This window comes from Puma concolor, chromosome C2, assembly GCF_028749965.1.
Source record: "Puma concolor isolate L17-30 chromosome C2, mPumCon1.1.hap2, whole genome shotgun sequence".
Classification (NCBI taxonomy): Eukaryota; Metazoa; Chordata; class Mammalia; order Carnivora; family Felidae; genus Puma; species Puma concolor.
The window spans coordinates 129,253,565-129,269,426 of NC_141675.1; the positions used below are offsets into that span (position 1 = coordinate 129,253,565).

The 15,862-nt window shown below is 35.6% G+C and overlaps 1 protein-coding gene across 21 annotated transcripts in view; it reads right to left on the reverse strand.

Annotated features, from left to right (window-relative positions):
- Positions 1-3,526: 3,526 nt before the first annotated feature.
- Positions 3,527-15,862, reverse strand: part of ROBO2 (roundabout guidance receptor 2) — a 1,716,380-nt gene continuing 1,704,044 nt past the window's right edge. For 13 of the 21 annotated variants that reach the window (XM_086675717.1, XM_086675722.1, XM_086675714.1 and 10 more), the window contains 3 exons: positions 9,211-9,483; positions 7,282-7,482; positions 3,527-5,012 (listed from right to left, as the gene is read on the reverse strand). In XM_086675717.1, the coding sequence (XP_086531843.1) occupies positions 5,011-5,012; positions 7,282-7,482; positions 9,211-9,483 (476 nt within the window). In that variant the 3' untranslated portion in view covers positions 3,527-5,010. The remainder of the gene's footprint in view (positions 5,013-7,281; positions 7,483-9,210; positions 9,484-15,862) is intronic. The other 8 variants (XM_086675726.1, XM_086675729.1, XM_086675731.1 and 5 more) reach the window with 2 other exon arrangements.

Here is a 15,862-nt window from a genome sequence, read left to right on the forward strand (position 1 = left end):
ATAATTTTGTACTTTTGCCATTTTCAGGTGTTTCTGTAATGCACCCAGATTCAATAAAGCAATGATTGTTTTGTAATTCCTCTACTATTTGTCATATAGGTAAATGATAAATTTGTCTTTAATCACACATATTATGGATTACCATTATATTATATTAATGCGACATTATTTGTGATTCTTCCAATACTATTTTATTTTCATGTTAATTTATTTTAAATGAAACTCTGAAGTTTATTACCCACTTACCATGTGCTTTAAAAACATTTTTTAATAAATTGCTTCAGAGTTCAATAAGTTCCTTTTTTCACTTTTACTATTACTATATAATTTTAAAGAATGCATAACCTTTTTTATTTTTAGAAATAATTTGATCTTGTAAGTGTAGTTAGTGAAAAAGAATTAAATATTCATGGAGTATAATAAAATTGGGACTTTTTCTTTTCTATCCATCATCTTAAAGTTATCATTAGCTACTCGAAAGCAATTAAGAAATATCCACTTTCTTCCAATTCTCATACTTATTTATATTTAACGAATGATTTTTTTTTTTATTTTTTTTTTTAAATTTTTTTTTTTCAACGTTTATTTATTTTTGGGACAGAGAGAGACAGAGCATGAACGGGGGAGGGGCAGAGAGAGAGGGAGACACAGAATCGGAAACAGGCTCCAGGCTCTGAGCCATCAGCCCAGAGCCCGACGCGGGGCTGGAACTCACGGACCGCGAGATCGTGACCTGGCTGAAGTCGGACGCTTAACCGACTGCGCCACCCAGGCGCCCCATAACGAATGATTTTTAAGGTAATTTTGTAGACAAGAAGTTTGTATTCTATCCATCTGCAGGTCTTTATGGGGTGGGGAAGGTCAGATCTGGAAAGGAGGGCGTATAGAGTGGAATCTATGATTTCAAATGCTTTTTTATATTCATCAGTGTCATTAGTATAGTCATTTATATAAGTCAGTTCCAATTTGTATTTACCACTGCCCAACCCATTACCACACGAGAAAATAAGATTTTGCATTTGGTCACAAAATATTAATGGGGTGTTGCACAAGTGACTGTATGGTCTGTTTTGATTATTCTACAAGGCAAGTCTGTTTTACATAAATGGCTTTTTTACAAATTTGAAATGTGAATATATTTTATTTTTTCCCAGTGAGTACACAACACACAATTCTTTGACAATACTATTAACCAATTTATGCCAATTTCTTTTCTGGTCTAACAACATCAAATGAAACACATTAAGATTTTGGACGCTATTTGGTGACTTAAACAAACTAGTTAAAAAAAAGTCAATCTATAAAACAAAGTATAAAAAGTCTACCCACGGCCACAAAATCCCTTATCTTGCAACACTTTAAAGTCACAATAAATGATTTTGAAAATGAGATAAGAAAAATCAGTAAACTGAAATTCATTTAAAAAAGGTATGGGGTTCCATTTGAAGTACACATTATAGGAAGCAAAATAAAAGTAACTTCATCTCTAAGATAATGTGGAAAGACATGTTGCTTTACACCAATTCTTGGCATGTAACTTGATAAATACAATGTACAGAAGCAGATGTACAAATTAGTGAATGTCACGGATCTGCATATCTTTAATACTGATACACAATCACTTTCCAGTGGCGAAGATAAACCACAGTTTAGAGCTCATTGGCATTGTTATAATTATGTTGTCAATGGACAATTACCTAAATTTGTTGAACAGAAATTGGAGGTGTTCTATCAAAGCTCATATAAACTTTCAACTTGAATCCCATTGAAGATATATTTAAATTCCCAGAGCATTAAACTATGACAAAGAACACCATTTAATCTGTTTTGTTAGAGCAAGTATACGTGCAACATTTTTACTTCCCTTTGGTTATATGACATCTTAAGTGTTGGTCTTGATTTTCCTATATGCTCCCTTGTACTGAGTTCGAATCCTATGAAGGAATCCATTGTTGTCAAGTCCCTGGACTATCCCACTTTAAATACATCATGGAAAAGATCTGGGGAGGGGTGGGGCGACTCTCTCTGCACACACTGAGGCATTCCTGAGCTGGGACACTGATGGGCATTTCCCCAATGGAGACTTTGCACGTTGAGAATGGAGCTGTATTGTTCAGGGCCTGGCTGCACTGTGGCATTGCCTGTGAGTGTGAGATAAGTTTACATTCTCTTTCATCCAGATTTCCCTCTGACAACTTATACAGGCCTTGTTTAGACCTGAAGAAGAGTGAGCTCAGTGATTTCTAATGACATTCATTGACTGGGCTACAAAATGAAAAAAATGACATTCTCATACATGTTTGTATTTCTTTAACGACATTCTGACTTATGCTGATTAGAAGCTTTTTACATATAACAAGTTGTCAAAAGCTTTTGATTTTTTTCCCAGGATTCCTGAAGTCATTTGGATTGCCACAGCATTTGATCTTGTTCTAAATCTGTGAGGATGATATATTGGGTGCAAGATTTTACTGACCAATTTATTTAAAATTAGATTTAAAAGGGTATGTGGAATATTCTAAAAGAACATTCTAGGTAACCAACCATAAGGTCTCTGTTGCCAAAAGCTAACCAGAACAGTTAATTTTTATACACTGAAATAAGAAGGTTTAAGGCTATGTCCTATGTTATTCCCGAAGTCACTTGCATACACGTAATTTTGAAGTCTTGGTTTATTAGTCACATACACCTTTTACCAGGGTACAAAGTCTATGTGTAATAAATGTAATGAACTAAAGCTTTAATCTAAAGTGGGTTATAGAATAGCATAAAGAGGGAACACGAACAAAACTTTGTTTTTAAACGGAAAGAGGTGAAGTAGGGAACCGCATAAGTAGAAATTAAATACCTCACATCCTACTGTTGTGAATGTTATGTACTCATTCTTCACAGAAACTTTTCACCTTCCGTGGACAATCTGACCCAGAGAAACCAAACTGCATTCAAATCAGGCACTGATTATAGAAAGTTGCTACAGCATTTAATAAGTATGTTTCAGAACAGTTTTTTCTCTTCAGTGAAGAAATGAACCACATGGCACCAAAAACATTGGGGCCCATAAAGAACATTAGTTTCCTCCACTCTTGCCTGTCTTGATGCAGTCTCAGGAAACAAAAAAGGGAAACATCAAATTATGTTATCCCTTTGCTATTACAAATATGACATAGAATTGGTGGCTGAGCCAATAATGCATGGAGTATGAATCATCACTTAAGCGGGTCCCATATTTTACGATTGATTCTAATCGTTACATCGAATATTTTTCAGAGTACAACTACTGAGCACATCGTAGGGAAAACATGAGAAAGTATAACTAGAAGTCGAATTTACAGCTGTTGTAGGCAGCACATGGAAAAATGTCACAAGTGGGAATTTCAGGGAAGTTTTCTTCTACTGGACTGCTTCACTATTCACGTACAGTGGCTACATATATTTCGAAGCCATATTCATTTTGACCATACATGACTGATGTTCAGGAATTTCTTGTTCTCAAAGTCGTGACAACAAATGAGGCAGGACACTGTGATTAATGTCCACTTAACGAGGTTTGGTTTTATTTAAAAAGCGTATAAACATGCATTGTTTCTCCTTTAAAATTTTTCTTTTCAATTTACTCATTCAAAATGGGTCAAACATATTTTAGTCGGTAGCCAATTTCTGAGACTGTACCATAAAATGTTTCTTTCGATAAATCTACTTACTGTGAACTGAACATACTCTGAGCACTGCTTTTTAAGCACTTACAATTTGGCTATACATCTGGTGGCATGAACTTCACCTCTTAGTCAAACAAAACACAGAATTGTCTATAGACTGCATGATTTTTTTCAAAGTCATAAATTTAAGCGATGCAGCTCTATCCTCTAGTGTGTACTGAACATGTATCAGAAAGATGAAACAAGATATTGCAATAGAGTTTTTGCGTTTGGAAGCAGCCCGAGTATGTCCTAATAATAAATTGCCTCTTTAACTATTTGCTAGATATTCTAGAGTTCATTTTGTTTGTTTCCTTGGGGAACTTCATATTAGATCCTGACTTAATGAGTTGGAGAGATTAATTATGGTAATTCAGAAAATGCTTCTTGAAAACACTGTAATACAAACACAGCTCTTGCAAAACACCTTCATTTCCTTTTGCTTGTTATAATTCTCAGATGGGTCAATTACAATGACAGGTAAAGTTGATGCTACATGTAACTTTCATTTTCATTTTCTTTTTCTTTCTCTTTTTAGCGAGTTTAGTACATCTTTGCTACCTGTGTATTTTAATACCTATTTAGCCTTAAGACTTAGATTTCCTTCTTTGACCCCTGCGTTTTGTCAATAGTAAAAGCCACCTTTCTGCTTTTCTTTTTATTGACTCAGTCCCTGGTACTCAAGGAAGACTTCTCCAACACCACTGTTCCTTTGCATCTTCCTGTTTCTACACCCCAACTGCAAACCATCTCACATGATTGGTTCCAACCAGCATATCCAGCCTAGCTTACAGTACAGAAACTCCCTTCACATTCAGTCTTGTTCTTCATGTCACGAGGAGTAGAGATTTGTGCTTATCACCAAATAAAATTGCAGTGCAAAATTTAAACATAAAAGTTACACAATTAAAAGTTAATATATGGCACCACAGCCTATTAATTCACATATAGTACAACAGACCAATAAAAACAGACAATAGTATGAACAGAGCTAAAAAGAGTGAGCTTGCATAGCAACGCACAAAAGAAATTATATACAGAGGAAAATCCTTTTCTTCCTGGAGGGAGAGTTTTGTTTTCTTTCTTTTGTATATACTCCTGACAAGAAAGAGTTAAGGTGGGTGGTGTACTTAAGAGAAGAACACAAGTAAAATATCTGTGGGATATGTGTGGCTGTGTGTCTTTACATTGCATTTACAGTCTTTTAATAGTACATAAATAAAGAAATTGTTCATTGCACTGTTTAGTGTCATCACTTCCATGAGTTCAGACCTGGTGGTCCTTCAGAGCAGCTTTGCATGTCTCCTCTCAGTTACTCTACAAAGAGATTAAAAAAATGAGAAATAAGTTTGTATTGAACGTAAGTAGTCTTTCATCCCGACCAGTATAACAAAAAGCGAAACAGATAATCAACGAAGATGACATCATCGGATAGCCTTGGTGAGTGTGTAAAGTTAAGAAAATGGACTTAGGGGAAGGGAAAGAAAAAGAAATGGCAAAACTTGGAGATTTAAAATCCAGGTAGAGCTATTTCTGCACTTCTTGCGAATCTCTAACTATTCTAAAAGTCAAAGAAAAATCCAAGTAGTCATGACTCAAATTAAAAATTATAAACAAATCTTACTAATAATCAGATTACTAATAGAAAACAATAATGCTAACTCTAGTCAAGAAATAACTTACAGTCTGAAAGTACTTTTACTTTCCATTATTTCATGACATCCCCCAGTCTGTGATGTAAGCATAATAGTAATGCGATTTTTAAGATAAGGGGGTGGAGATTAGGAAGGTAGTTTACTTGTTCTGGGCTAAGACTGGAACTCAAGGCTGTTCCTTCAGCATTGCTTTTAAGCTGAATTCAAATAAGCAGCTGAAAATACTCAACAAGTATAATTTGGACATTGGATAGCAGAAGTGGTCAATTTCAAGAAAAAAATTAACACCAAGAGTTCAGTACTTCTTACTGTGACATATTGTGACATCCTATCTTTCTCTGTCAGCTGATACTATATTTTTATAGATTAGTTATACTATCAATGCTGGCTCTTTATTCAAAAAGAAAATTGTATATATATATATATATACATATATATATACATATATATATGTATATATATATAATATGTTATTATAATCAAAGTACTTCAAATGAACTGAAATCAAAAATCAACTTTAAAAAGTTGACTCTTAAAATAAATAAAGAAAGACAGAAACAAATAAATAGGGGTACCTAGATGGTTCAGTCAGTTAAGCATTAACTCTTGGATTTGGCTCAGGTATGATCTCAGGGTTGTGAGATCGAGCCCCCGCATGTGGCTCCATGTGGAGCATGGGTCCTACTCAAGATTCTCTCTCACCCTCTCTCTCTACCCCTCCCCCAGCCCTCTCTATCTCCCTCACTTGCACAGGTTCTCTATGAATACATACATACATAAATGAATAAATGAATAAAGACAGACATCAACTAGGGAATGAAAAATTCTTGAGGTTCTTTAAAAACTAACAAAGGGCCAATATGTTTCCCTTTCTTTATATGCTCAGTTAAAAAGGTAAACAAAACTACAAACAATTAACTTATAAATATTAAAATTAATTGCCTAAAGATAGGCAATTTTTGTATAGTATAAGTCAGACTTGAAATAGAGGAAATGTTTATTTAATAGACAGCTGGAAATGGCAATGGTCTACATTATGACCAAAACTGCTCAAAGTCATAAACAATTTTTTTCTCATAGCACAGCAAGATTTCTACTGTTCTGAAATTTGTCTATTGTGCCAATATTATTGTTGAGGTTCAGGACATACTACTGCCAAATATGACACCTTGGCACACTGAATATCTGAAGCTGAAAGAGTTTGAGAAACCAACAGAAGCAGGAAGGTCACTCTGACCTTCCTCCCTCAACCCAAGTTTTTTTCTCTGAAACAGGTCCTAAAACCCCCACGTGAAAGATATCCTCCTTGTACCAGGAAGAAGGATATTCTTATTCCCAGAGACAGGGAGTTTGGGGGCTGAGAAACTGTGCAAACAAACCTTTTTAAACTAACCCTTTTCTTCCGAGTTACTTCTTTACCGTTGACTGCTCCTACCCAAACCCTTCTGTCTCCTAAAACCTTCACAAATTTATTGCTTCTTTGTCTAAAAGATATAATAGCTTTCTGCTCTGGTCACTACTTTGGGTCATGACTCATTCTCTTGTGAAGGCACCCATGTACGCTTTTCTCCTGTTCATCCTTTTTTTTTTAAAGTTTTTATTTATTTATCTTGAGAGAGAGTGTGTGAGCAAGGTAGGAGCGTAGAGAGAGGGAGAGAGAATCCCAAGTAGACTCAGCACTGTCAGTGCAGAGCCCGGTGAGGGGATGGAACTCATGAACTGCAACATCGTGACCTGAGCCAAAATCAAGAATCAGATGCTTAACTGACTGAGCCATCCAGGCGCCCCTCTCCTGTTTATCTTTATCAGTTAATTTTCAGACCCAACCAGGGACCCTAAGAGGATCAAGGAAAACTTTTACCTCCCCTGCATTATTAACCCAATGTTAGTTCTGAATCACCAGAGCCTTTCAAATGTCCTAAAGCACTTACATAATTCACCTGTAAACTGTCCTTGACTATTTGAGCCCATGTATCCTATGTCAAGAAGGTCGCTGGCATTGCGCTGGTGACTTCCCCTCAAAGCCTCGGCTTTCCTAGGTCCAGTGGATCCTTTAGAAGAAGCTGTTCCTGATGAGCTGTGACCTCCTGGAGATGGGAAACTGGGCTTGCTGTAGGGCACCAATGTCTCCTCTGAAAAAGAAATACAGAGTGCTAAGCTAAACAGCAACATGGAGACAAAAGAAATTTAACTTTAAATATTAAGTTTAAGACGGGCTATTCTACCATTTCACTCTTTAGTAAAATTAAAAATAAGAGGTTTAAGAAGGCCCAGATATTAAAAGAATTTCCATGTGCCAACATTTCCTATAATAGGAACTAAAACAGGATTGAATCAAAGGAAATTTGGGGATAAAAATATAATATTACATATCACTTTGAACATTTAAATTCTTTACAAAAGAGAGCTGCAGACAACGAACCTTATTGTTTAACAAAAGCATCTCTGAGCATAATTTCTGGAGTTCAGTGAGGCTCCAATTAAATTTTTCCATGAAGACTGAATAAACATGGTGTTTTTCTACTTTAAATTATAGCGACATTCTCTCAGTCAATTAATATGAAGAACCATGTATTAGTTAAAATAAGCTCCTTAAATTTTTGCTGTTTCTTGGGATATAACACATTATTTTAAAGATTGTGTATTTACTTAAAAGAAAAAGAGAGATACACATTTTAACAAATGATAAATAGTAAATAAAAAGTTTTTTTAAATGCAGCAACTCTCTACAAATAACTCGTTATGTGTATTATTAAATACCTAATATTTTGAAACATTTTTTTTCTTTCCTTCTTTCTTCCTGTCTCCTTCTCTACCTCCCCTTTTTTTTTCTTTCTTTCTAGATTTGAGCTACAATTACTGTGATGACTGCCACTCTATTTAGATGGTCTTTATGAAATCACAATAATCACATGGTTTTTCTCACAGCCTGCATGATAGAACTTCCTAAATGTTTCACTAAATCTCGACATTCAAGTTGACATATTTTGGTTCTTGCATATATTACATTTTCTCAAACTTTGAGCACCCAGTTGTGATATCATATAATTATTAAAAATGCATGGGTAGAGGATATATCTAGAAAAGACGGAGTCCAAGTTCAAAAATCAATGTATAAAGAAACTCTCAAATGTCATCTGTGTTTGTGTGTACATTTTAATACTCAATGAAACCTGATACGAGAAGAAATGTTCCAAAAAATGTATTTCTATAATAGGCCCAAACAACCACCACTCCTCCAAAAAAAAAAACCCAACCACAAATAATGAAATTTATTTTGTGACAATTCCAGGAAGTTTGATTCATAAATAAGAATATTTCCCAGTGAAATGTTAACAACCCACTAAATTTAACCAGTTGGAGAAACTGTAGGCCCTGTTTAAGCTCTTTTTTTCCTGAGAATACTGTGACTGGGCATTTCAGTACAACTTTTGTTATTTCAATGAATTCAACGAATTGACTGAAAGGAGGTCTCCTTTCAAAATGACTAGTTACTTCAGTCAAAACGAAACTGGCTGAAGGCAGAGATTGTAGTGACATTAAGACAAAATTTGGAGGTCTTAAAAGCATTCAACATAAACATTACAAGGCAAAAAAATCAAATTGTCTCCTGAACAATCCAGGTAAAAAAAAGCTTGGAGGTCTCTTGAGCTCAGACCTCTATGCAGAGGGTAAGGAACAATCCCCATGGGAATGAGACTTAAGATGTGTCAGTGAGCTCTGCCGAGGAATCCCAGCTTTTTAGCGATTCAAGGCAAACATATTTCAGATGTTCTTAAACAACTGCCATTTCTAAGTACCTGGTAGGGGGGGAAAAATAGGTAAAAGTCCACACTTTCTTAGGACTGTGCAGAACACACCTGGTCCAACACTTTGTTTGTGTAGGGCTTTCCGTATATCTTCTTGGCGCTCTGTGGAGTTTATCCATTCTTGGGTTTGTCGCTGCCACTCTAGGGATGCTCTAGCTGGACAATCCAATGAGCTCTTTGTGTCTTCTAAGGTGGATGCTTGTGGTGTCTCCAGAGAGCTTCCTTTTCTCTCTGTTGAGGTTTCCACGTTACCAGCATGCTGGCTCGGGCCTATTTGCTGCCTTAAACCCTGACCTGGAGGGGGATCTGGTGGTGGTGGAAGATCTAAAAATTGTGAATAATGTTTAGAATGGACTACAATGTAATGAAAAATACAGGTTTTGATTCAAGATGAAGAAAAAAACCCGTGCCCTCGTAAAGGTCTCACTCATGCAAAAGAAATTTGGTGGGGGGAGGCAAAGGTCAGTTATTTCTACCTAAAATGCATATTATTGATCTCTTTTCTACCTTTTGATCACACTGTATTTGAAACAAAATTGACTAATTTCAACTATTATATGTGGAGAGTGTTTTCAATTGCACACTGAGGCTAATGTTCAAGGTATAGAAGGCATTTTATATTTTCTCCATATTTTATCCAATGTTCACCCCCACCTCCCCAAAGTAGAAATATCATGACACAAAATGACTAGACATTCTAGCAGCTGTGTTAATAAAAGTCCCCTGGAAGCATAAAAGCTGTCCTGCCAATCTCCATAGGAAATGTTGCCCTCGGGAAATTAAGAACTATATGCCGTATCATATGCAACATATGACTGCCTTTACCCATGTATGTGGTACATTTAGCAACAGTCAAAGGGTTAAGCTAACATTTATTAAATGCAATTAACATTCTGCCTGACAACCAATTCTGGCTGTTCGTTTCATGAGTTAGCTAATGAGTTACAACTAATACATTATAATCTTCCAATGTATTAATTTTAATAAGTAATAACCACTGTTCAGAGTACAGATAGAATATGCCTCATGGTGCTAGAGTAGACAATGCATCATAAAAATTTGAGATGTAGTAGAATAGATAACTTTGCCAAAAAGCTCTTTAAATTAAATATAAGATGTGAAAAAACTAAAAAGTTCAAATGCTTAGCCAATTTTTCATTTTCCTTTTATTAGTTAGCTGTTTGGATCATGACACCTTTATACTTTGATTTGTCTTCAACTGTGATATCATAGTCTCTTCTTTCATATTTCTTTAAGTATTATATTAGTTCTATTATATGATTTATGCCATTATACTAGTTCTAGAATTACTTTGTTGAAGATTTTGAAATCTCCTGAACATTCTAAACATTCTTTTGGATTATTATCTTGTAATTTTCCTGGTATACGACTGCAAACTTCTCTGTTCATCCTCAGAATATCAGTGATTACATAATGTCAATTATTATTGATATAATATTGATGCAATATATATTGATATATTAATTATATACTTCAGTGATATATAATTGGTTCATAAAATCAAATACCATATATAATACACATATTTATATTATTAATAGACAATATTGCATATAGATAGTCCATTATTTCCCACGCCATTGTTGTATTTGTGCTCTTATTTCTAAGAGTACTGTTTGTGACACTTAAAAGGAAGAAGTATAAATTTCTCGTGTACAAAAGACAGGCTTCCTCCAGAAAGGCTAAGTTGCTCTCTTTAAAGACTTTATTAAGAAGCTTTATACCTTCTTTCTTAACGAGCAAAACGATATTGTCCTCCACTGAATTGACAATAACACTCTCCTCTGCATCTGCTTTGGGAGTTCCCATATTGAAGCAGCATTCCCAATTCGTACGTATGTCCTCTTGGTAGATTATGAATTACTAATTATTGAAGGGAACAAGATTTCCATCTGGGAGAATACAGTTGCATTTGGAAAATTTCTTCCAAAATGAAGAGCTAATCCAATATCATGATATCTGTTCATAGAACAGTCCACCAAGGGGTGTAGTGTTTCCTTTATATTCAATCTGACTTCCTTCAGTATGTATTATTATAAATGTAAAGCAATCATTTCATTGGAGTGTTTGGCCTTAAGACTGCCAGCAGGGGGGAAATTATTATATTTGCTTTCAAAATAACATATCTTGTCATTGATTTTTATTCTCCATCAAAGGAGCTTCATTTTTAAAATGGACAAAATGGCATCTGCTTATGCTAGCTGAAATTCTGATTACTATTTAATTTAACCTGAAATTATATGGCTACATAATTAAGTCATATACTTGGAATTTGTATACTCTAAGAAGAAAGTACATGGCGTGCACATTGAAATAAACGAATTGGAAAAAGATGGGATTAAGAATGACTGTGGAAAAAATAAAAATACGTAATCAAATATGTTTACTTAAATTTATTATTAATTTCCATGTTGATTCATTTTGACTAAATTAATTCACTAACGAGTCTCTTACTGGCTTACTCAGGATTTGCTGTTATCAGGCACACAACAATCCAATGAAATATGTGCCATTATTATCCACTTTTTAGAAAAAAAAAAAAAGAAGGCAAAAAGAAATCAAATACCTCCAGCTTGGATCTCTCCTCCCATCAACTTCAGACTCACATGACTAAATCCACACTTAGGTGTTCTACTTATTTAGAAAGCATCTACTTTCACATATCAAAACTGAGCCCTGGACCTTCCTTGACAAAACATGCTTCTTCTCTAGTGTTCATCATCTCAAATAGTAGCAATTGCATTCTACAAGATGACCAAAACTTTGGCATAATCGTTGACATCTCTGCTTTACAACCTGTATTTAATTTCAGTAACAAATCCTGTGGCACCAATCCCAAGCTATAGCCAGAATTCAACCTTTCTCATTGCTTCCACTGATTCTACCTGGGTAGAAACCTCTGACATCAATTCCCTATATTACTTCTACAACCTGCTATGTGGTTTTTGTGCTTCCACGTAGAAGTGCATTTAATCTGTCTCAACATAAAAACGGGGCGCCTGGGTGGATCGGTCGGTTAAGCATCCTACTCTTGGTTATAGCTTAGGTCATGATCTCATGATTTGATTTGTGAGTTTAAGCCCTGCATCCAGATTGGGATCCTGCTTGGAATTCTTTCCCTCCCTCTCTCTGCCCCTCCCGTGCATCCCTCCTTTGGGAGCACATGGACTCTCTCTCTCAAAATAAATAAACTTTAAAAAAAAATAAAAAGAAAATAAAAATATAAGTCAGATCATGTTACTCCTCTGCCTTAAACACACACACACACACACACACACACACACACACACACACACATACACCCCTTCAGTGGTTTCCTGTTCAAAGTAAGAGCCATTGCCCTTATAGAAGTTGACGGTCTTTTGGTGCCTGGGTGGTTCAGTTGCTTAAGCATCTGACTTCAGCTCAGGTCATTATCTTATGGTTTTTGGGTTCAAGCCCCATATTGGGCTCTGTGCTGACAGTTCAGAGACTGCAGCCTGCTTCAGATTCTGTGTGTCCCTCTCTCTCTGCCCCTCCCCTGCTTGTGCTCTGTCTCTCATTGTCTCTCTAAAATAACATTAAAAAAGTTTAAAGCCCTACAAACACTGGTCCTTGCTTATTTGTCTAACCTTACATTTTATTCTGTGGCTGTCTCTGCTTCAGTCACACTGCTTCTCTTTTTATCAAACAAGCTTCAGGCTTCCAGTTGCTGTTCTCAGTTTCTGGAATGACTTTTCCTCGATATCAGCATTGTTTTTTCCCTTTTAATCTTTTAGTCTTCTCTAATGTCATCTTCTTGGTCAAGCCTTCCTTGAGACTCTACTTAAAAAAGACCTCACCTAACCTTTGTATTTCTCAACTTCCTATGTTTTTTCTCCATGACACTTATGACCATCTTACCTACTTTTATTTTGTTTGTTTGTCTCTATCTTCTCTCAACAGAATGTAAACTCCAGGAAGACAAGGAATTTTGTCTGTTTGGTTTCCATTGCCTATCATTTGTTATGTGCTTAGTAAATATTTGAATGAACAAATTAATAAATAAAGAAATTCGCTCAACGGTCCAAGACAGTCTGTGGCAGAACTAGGAAAGTTCTCTAACCGGGACATTAGGAATGAGGGGAGAACAGGCTAGAAGCAGCTGATCTAGGGAAAAAAGGTTGATGGATAGGAAAATACTTCCTCTGCCTTCCTCCTTCAGTATTGGTTAATATATTGGCTTGGAAAGGTATTCTTTGACTTATGCATGTAGAAGAGAAGATTTGGATGGAGCAATGGCTGCTTCGAAGAGAATTCAAAGGAGCAGAATGTTCCTTGACATGTGTGTGGGTTTTTTCATAGTCTTTAAGACAGAGCCTTATGTTTACCACCATTCCCAATTCCTCTTACTAGACACAAGAGAATATCACTTTCCCAGTAGTTAGTCTGATGTCATGTGACAGTGTACTTGTCAGTGAGATGATAAGGGATATGCACCAGTTGCAGGCCTGACCAGAGAACGTCTCAAGTGATCACTCTGTTTTTGTCTTCCCTTCACTCAGAAGCCATAAATGTTGCACTGTAAAAATGATGGTATCCCAATACTGAAAAAGCATATTTTCTTACATTAGTACTTAGAGGAGAGACACCTGACCTTGATAAATTATTATGTTCATGGGAAACAAACTTTTGCGGTGCTGAGCCACTGAGGGATAGTTCTTTGGTATAGCAGCTGGCAGTAATTATTCTGATTAATTTACTCACAAAATACAATTTTAAAATGTATAAAGCAAAAGTTTTAGTGTAAAAATGTCTAGGCACTAAGTGCTGCTAAACAGCAACCTGCCCCAAAAGAACGGTTTGATTTCACACACAAATAATAAAAAAATTATTACTAATGCCTGGATTGATACCATATAAATGCTATGACACATACATTTGCTATAAAATAGCAACATCCTTAAGGATAATCTGTAGAGTGTCATCTGCAATTAATGCCCTCATATCATAAATAAAACATCATTGGATCATACACTTGGGAAGACATGGGAGCCAAAATTCCCTTTGCAATATCACTACTTCCAAAGTATTTCTACTAACAACACATAATCCATAACCTGGCTTTGCGATGCTGGCAAGTTTAAAAGTTAGGAACCTATTAGTTGTTGAGAAAGATAAGCAATGTATTGATCATGCTTTAAACTAGGTGGATGCTTGCTTTAACCAGACATTCTGCTAAAAATTGCAAGAAAAGAATTTTAGGAAGAAAAGGAGAGCTCTCTATTTTGTTGATTTATATTTTATACCTTCCACATATTCTGGATATAATCTTCAAACATTTCAGAAAAAACGTTTTTCTTCTCTTTTTCCACAACATTCATAGCAGAAAAACTATACAAAATTATTAATTCTGAGATTTATAAGTAGCATACCAGTGGGAGTGGTCCTTTTTATTTAGAGAGTATAAGATCAACACTACTGACTGCTTTAAGTGCTCAACTAATCTTCAGACCATCTGAGGCAGCGAGGCAGTGGTGAGCATTTTTGTTCAGCACAGGATATTCGCTTATAAAGCACCAAAATCTCAAGTGTACCTTTGCCCTCATATTCCATAAAACACTTCCCAATGAAAACAAAGTAACAGGAAAGATAAGGAAACCTAAAAGCTTTTAGAACAAGTTATGTTTGACTTTTAAAATCTTCCTTGCCTTAAAAAATGACAAAAGAAATCACAAAGATGGCTGCCAGATACAGACCTCCCCCACCCACCCAAACTAATAAAGAACAGATGTTTCTTTCCCAACTAGGCCTCATTCTGTCCTATAATGGTAAGTCCAAGAGAGTAAAATGAATGCTAAGGACTCACTCACAGCATCTCAATGCTGGCTGCACGTTAGATTCACTTGTGGAGCTTTAAAAACACTCATAATTGGTTTTCACCCAGAACAATTAAATCCCAATCTCCAGAGTACAATTTAAGAGTTCCCTAGATTGTTCTAATGCACAGATTGGCTAGGTTCACTCTTGTGGTGTTTAGTAGAACTACCTCAATACCAATTCTGTGTGTTTACAGGGGATAGTGCTGAGAAGAGGGAACAAATTTACCTTTGGCTCAGACATCAAACTAGGCTCTTTACATATATCATCTTAAATATTCCTTAGAATAAAACTTCATGATAAATAGTTGTATTCCTACATTTAAATGTATGAGAATTAAGTTGAACATATGGGAGATAAATCCTGCTCTGTAAAGCTACTGAACTCTTCTTTATTGAAGAAGGACATGTCCCAGGAATATTGTGCTTCCTGAAACCAACAGTGTTTGCTGTGCAAAGACTGAATGCTATACATAAATAAAAGGATTGGAATAGATCAACAAATGGGCCATGGGCCAAATTCAGCCACTGCCTGTTTTATCAATAAAGTTTTATTGGAAATCAGTCACACCCATTCATTTATTTTTTTCTGTAGCGACATTCAGACTACAATGGCAGTGAATAGTTGTGACACAGACTGTATGGCCAGCTAAAGTCAAAAATATTTACTATCCGGACTTTTATAGAAAAGTTTGCTGACCCATTCATTCGCTGATCTGTAGCTAGCTTTTAGGCCTGAAATTCATGAAACTAAAAAAAGTTACTAAGTTACAAATCATTTCACGGTCTTTTTCAAAAGTGAAATACCACTGAAGTTACCTTAATTTGATATCAGAAATATTCCA